We start from the raw sequence: 6,000 nt of genomic DNA, 5'->3' as shown, positions 1-6,000 counted from the left end.
CTATACCTGCTCCGGTCGGCAATTGGGTTGTTTATGCTCCTTGATCTTGTATAGAAAGTTTTGTATTATTGCTTGTGTGATAAATTATAAATATAGAGAACTTATCATGAATCTGTGCTGTGTTAAAACATAAGCACAGTAGCTACCGTGAATGTGTATGAAACGAAATAGTGTGCTGAAATATATGCATAGTATCGTGAACCTTATCGTATGAAATAGTGTGTGATATAATAGTCTCGTGATAACTATTTAAGTAGGGTAAGTCTGAACAAGTCTTTCATTAGGAAGTGATAAGTCTATTGCTCTAAGAGAAAAATTTGCTCTGTGAAATATATATAATAGTCTATTGCTCTAAAATACTGCTCTATAAAAGTATAAATGGACCTACTATTAGCCATATAAGTGATACAAAAAACTACACAAGAATATTAATAGGTGTTATATTTCACATTTCAAAGAATTATAGGAAAAACTGTGCAGGTACACAAAAACGCTTCTATCTCCAACTGCGTCACTAGCTACAGAAAAGGCTCAGTAAATTAAAGGGCTGCTCCGAAAGACTGTTCGCCATATATTAGAAGGACGTACACGAGGCTCCTTCTTACAATACTTCATCAGCTGCAACAGGAAAATTTTCATCCGGCCACTATTCACCAAATACAGAGAGGCACCACATACACGAGGCTCTGTTTTGCAATATTTCACAGCTGCAGTAGGAAAATCTTTACACCTTCGTTTTTCCTCTTTCAAATCTTCACCAACTACAAAAGAAATAGCTTTACTTTTTTTTTTCTCTAGCCAAAACTTCAGCTAACAAGAGATAAACCCCAACTTCTTCATCATCTCTCAACACAACCACCACCATGCCTATCACTCCCTACTTCATCCAAAGTGGCCCTTACGGGTACTCCAGGAGCAACAGCAGCGGCAACGTTATGGGCATGGACTATGGTGCGAGCAGGTACATTCCGGGGGACACCAGGGGTACAGGTAACTCCCCAGCCGACAGTCCCTCGAGCTACTACCGCTCTAAGTACATTATCCCTGAAGATGGACCTGCTAAGAGCATCCTGGCGTCTAAATACACACCTACGTCCGCCACCAATTACCAGCTCAACAGGTATAGCTCCACCGATAACGTTACGGACGCCAGCCCTCTCTCAGAATACAGTAAGCTGAAAAAGTCCACCACGACGGCCAATTTCCCGACTGCCAACACGTCTACCTTAATGAAGAACTATAACTCAGGTGACAATACGAGTCGTCAGCCTCTGTACAAGTCTAGGTATGGGGATGGCACTCTTCACTCCCCCGTTGAGGCCAAACCGTTTTTTGGCAACAATAAACCGGAGGAGCGAAAGTTTGCCGGGAAATATGGAGGTCAATCGTCCTATGCAAATGCGTATCTGGCGAGGATAAACAAGGGAAGGGAATCACGAATAAAGGAAATCGACACCCGGGACATCAACGTGACAGACAAGCCCAAAGGAGCCAAGTGGTTAAAGCCAGATAAATCCAAAGAGGAGGGATCGATATCGAGGAACAGACAGGTGGTTCGACTGACAATCAAACGAGAGAAGGACGAGCCTCAGGACCCGTTTACGATCAAGAACAAGACCCTTCAGACAATCGCTCAGAGGCTGCTGGAGAAGTATAAAGTGCCAGAGCCTCCATCCCCGGCTAAGAAGAGATTTAATCAGATCAATGAAACCGCAAAAACCGAGAAACCTTCAAAACTCGCTGTCGAAAGCCAATCAAAACCACAAGCTGCTGTCCCCTGTCCTGCCTCTGAGAAACCCGCCAGCTCCACCCTTCAAACTCCCCCAGCCACCCCAACTTCCCCTAAGGAGGCCCCAGAAACTCTCATAACCCCAGAGAGACTGACAAGTTCCGGGGACGAAAAAGTGGATGATGCAGCTGTGGTCCTTCAACGAGCCACCAACACGGCCGAGACCAAAGAGAAGCTGGAAAGTTGGCAGGAGGTGAAGGATGCTATCTATGCAGCCGTCCTTCACCCCGATGTTGATATAGAATCGGACGAGGAGATGGATAAGCTGATCAAGGGAGACGAGGCAAGTCCTGATGGATCTAAGAAGGGAAAGGATGAGGCTGAGTGTAAACCCACCGCCACGGAGAAAAAGGGAAAAGCGATTGTTGGACAGCTTAAGAAGTTCGTCAGGCAGCAGGAGTCGACCAAGCGCTCTAGGAGGAAACTCTCCAAAAAACTTTCTCGCGGTTCCAAAGGCTCCAAGAAAAGCAAAGAAGAAAGATCTGATATTAAAGAGGACTCATGCAAAGTCGGCGACAAAGAAAAAGTGGCAGAAACAGACAAGGCCCCCGTCCTTCCCTCTGATCTTTTACTCAACGAGACTTGTGAGAAGGCACCGAAAGAAACGAAAAAAGTGGCTCCTGTAGAAGGCGCAAGTGAGGATAAGAGAACTCAGGCTGCCGAGGAAAATGATGAAAATGCCAAGGGTACTGCTGTGCTTAAAAAACCTGAGGACGTTAAGAAATTAGCCACAAAGAGTAAAGTACCGGAAAAGAATAAAAGCTCACTTCTCTCTCCAGACATTGTTTTAAAAAGTAAACCTCCTAAATTTAGAGCAACAAAGACTACAAAAGATCAAGCGGAATTTGAAAGTAAAGACTCAGCAGCTGAAGGAGAGGGATCAAAGGCATTACACGATGAAGAGGGGAAGGGGAAAGACTCACCACAGAGCTCAAAGACTAAGAAGAAAAATGATAAGTCTCTCCTTTCAGCCGATCTCGTTCTCAGTACACCAGCACTCGAGGACAAAAATGACATCACAGAAGAGCCCATAACACCACGTAAACAAACAGAACAGCCTGATGTCAAGCTAAATAAGGAGGGAGTTAGTGCCAGCCTGCCTCCTATCTGCGCAGGCAAAGACAAGGCCAAGGATACACAAAGCACCAAGATTCCAAAAGTCAAAAAGAAAATTAAGAAAATGACGTCGGTTGAGGACACAGCTCCTGGCGTCCTCCATCACAGTGCCTCTCAGGGGACTCCTCCATCAGGGCAGACCCTCCTGAGTCAGTCCTCCGCCTCTCCAACACAAGTCTCAAAATCTCCTTCCCACCTCGAGGGCCCAGGCGCTCAAGAAAACAAAATGAAGTGTCCAGATGATGCCGTGAAAGAAAATGAAACACCACTCGCAGTCGACACGAAGAAGGTAACCAAAAAAGCTACTTCCAAATCTGCAGGCACTACAAACTCAGGCGAATCTCTTACCCAAGGCACTATTTCACAGGTAACGACAGACAAATTCGGTAGTAAAGGTGAACAGGGCACAAACAAGGCGTTTCAGCTCCCGTGCCTAACCCAGCAACAGAAAAATGAGAAAGCCGTCAAAGTGGAGAGCTCCGAGCGGGATGAAGCAGCCGACAAGGACCCTGACGTGACGAAGTTGTGCTCGGAAACCCTCAGGCAGGAGAGGAAGGAGAAAACAGGAGAGGAAAGGGGAGAGAAGGAGAAAACCGTGGAAGAAAAAGGATTGGAGAAGGAAAAAACAGGGGAGGAAAAAGGACTGGGGAAGGAGAAAACAGAAGAAAGAGGAGAGAAGGAGAAAACCATGGAGGAAAAAGAACTGAGGAAGGAGAAAACAGGAGAGGAAAGAGGAGAGAAGGAGAAAACCGCGGAGGAAAAAGGATTGGGGAAGGAGAAAACAGGGGAGCAAAAAGGTGAGACACAGGCACGTGGAAAACTAGACTTGAAACAAAATGAAAAGCGGTTAGTAAAAGACTCTGTTACAAGGAGGCAGGAAACCCATGACAGAACCACGATAGATAAGAGTAAAGAGACAGACAAACTCAATACTGCGCCCAAAATATCTGGCACACCGAGAAGAAAAGAAGGGGTTAAACCAGACTTAAAAGAGGCTCCTAAAGTACAGGCCGAGGATAAGCTAAAGGCAGACGCTGAGGCCAAAATAATAAAGGACAGCGAGAAAAAGGGTAATAAGGAAGACAACAATGCTGTTCCCAAGGCCACACCTGCATCGGATATTACACCTGATGATATAAACAAGGAACTACTGGCTGATAAGAAAGAGCCTGAAAGTAAAGTAACAGAGGATAAGAGTAAAGTCAATAAAGGCCTTAAGGAAGAGACAGCAGAGAAAGCAAAAGCAGACAGCAAAACCGATAACATACAAGACACCTTGAGAGCACCCAGGGAGGACCTTAATAAAGATGGGAAAGAGGATAACACGGCGAGAGCAGGAGGGAGCAGCGAGGGTCAAAATAAAGAGGAGGACAAAAGCTTAAAGGGGATGGGTCGCGAGGAGGTGAATGAGAGCGAGACGGGACGGGAGGCAGGGACCCAGCCAGACACATTACCGGCGAAGAGAGCGTTGAAAAGGCCTCGTCAAGTTGTCCCTCCCCCTGCACCGAAAGAGGACATAACTAATGAGCTACTGAAGGCGCGGAACATTCTGAAGAGGCCAGTCAAGCTTAGTACAGCAGCGCCCACGGAGAGCAACAAGAGCGAGCCACCTACACCGACAGAGCCTATCATCCCTTGGAGAAAGCAAGCCGCACAGCAGTTAGTTCCAGCCAACCAGGGAGATCAGTTCCTGCAGGCTAGAAATGTACTCAAGCGTCCGACGAAGCCAAAGGAGGAGGAGAAGCAGGAGAAAACCGAGGAGAAAATCCCTGAGGTGAAGCTCAAGCAGATAGTGAAGAAAGTTGCACCAAAGGAGGAAACAAAGCAGGAAACACCGGAGGAAAAGATCTCTGAGGTGAAGCCGAAGCAGATAGTAAAGAAGATCGCACCAAAGGAGGAAGAAAGATATGAGAAAGTCGAGGAAAAGGCCCCGGAGGTGAAACTGAAGCCACATGCTGTTCAATCTGACGCAGCAACAGGAGAGGTGACCCAGACACCGAAGGGACGTGTGATCCGAAAGCAAAAGCCAATTCGCTCGAGGTCTGTTTCATCTTCCGACAGCGACGACGAATACGATGGCAGTACCGTCAGGAAGAAGGTCGACAAGCCCAGGAGACCCCTCAAACCTAGACCTACTGATGCCGAGAAGACCCCAAGCCCTAAGACATCCCCAAGAGGGTCTGGGGATGAAAAAATACACTCCCTCCAGCGTTCCCCGTCCGTGAAAAACATCCCAGAGACAATTCCGGTCCCAGAGATCTCCGTACCCCCGCTTGAAAATAAGGTACCCGAGACAGGCACGTTATCCAAGGCGAGAGAGACGGAGAAAAAGGTGTCTGAGCATCCTGAGGAGTTGAAGGAGCAAGACGGGAAAGTGAACGCGTCCCAGTCAGCAGATTCGGGGTACGGGTCGAGCCCCAGCACCCCACTGCCTACCAACACTGCCACCGACACTAAGGAAGAGGAGGAGGAGCAGGAGGAGGAGGAATGCTGCACGAGTAAGTATTACTGAATTATTGATCTACCGGTCTCCTCCTTTACTGACCGACTTATTTACCTGTTTGACAAAAATACGGTGATGGAGAGGGACGCCTTCATGTGGTGGCACCGATATAACAAGGTGGTACCAATGCCTGGTTCTACAAACGCCCCTCAGTTCCCTCCCTATCCCTCCAAAAAGAATGATGGTGGACTGCAGGATTAGGGTAACTTCAGCCTGGAGTCCACTGGGTTTACGTTCAGATGAGCCTCGGGTTGCAACTACTACTACAAAACTAAAAGAATACAAACACCTGATTACCTTCTTCGACAGTAATAAAGACTACAGATGTGTTGATTAGCCTGACTAATTTAAAATAAGAGGATACATACAATGATTTCCTTATAAAAAAAAAAAATGTTACATGCACTTGTCAGCCTGTTTGGAGAGAGAGAGAGAGAGAGAGACTGTAGGTATGTTCGTATCCCTGCAAACATGCATGATCTACAAGTTCGTATACTGCACACTATAAATATCCAACTTTGCGAAACTTATAAACAAATTCAGAAACTTAATTTATAAAAGGTCTCACAGGTCGTCACATTTCCATACACAT

The 6,000-nt window shown here is 46.6% G+C and overlaps 1 protein-coding gene across 1 annotated transcript in view; it reads left to right on the top strand.

Moving 5' to 3' along the window:
• Nucleotides 1-863: 863 nt before the first annotated feature.
• Nucleotides 864-6,000, top strand: part of LOC145404876 (uncharacterized) — a 125,536-nt gene continuing 120,399 nt past the window's right edge. Inside the window, exon 1 of the mRNA XM_080276377.1 lies at nt 864-5,403. Coding sequence (XP_080132503.1) covers nt 864-5,403 — 4,540 coding nt within the window. The remainder of the gene's footprint in view (nt 5,404-6,000) is intronic.

The sequence above is a fragment of the Coenobita brevimanus genome, chromosome 65 (assembly GCF_032717465.1).
Source record: "Coenobita brevimanus isolate Jiangsu-jjx chromosome 65, ASM3271746v2, whole genome shotgun sequence".
Taxonomy (NCBI): Eukaryota; Metazoa; Arthropoda; class Malacostraca; order Decapoda; family Coenobitidae; genus Coenobita; species Coenobita brevimanus.
Note: the sequence above shows the minus strand (reverse complement) of the source record. Positions and strands in the feature narration are given on the sequence as shown.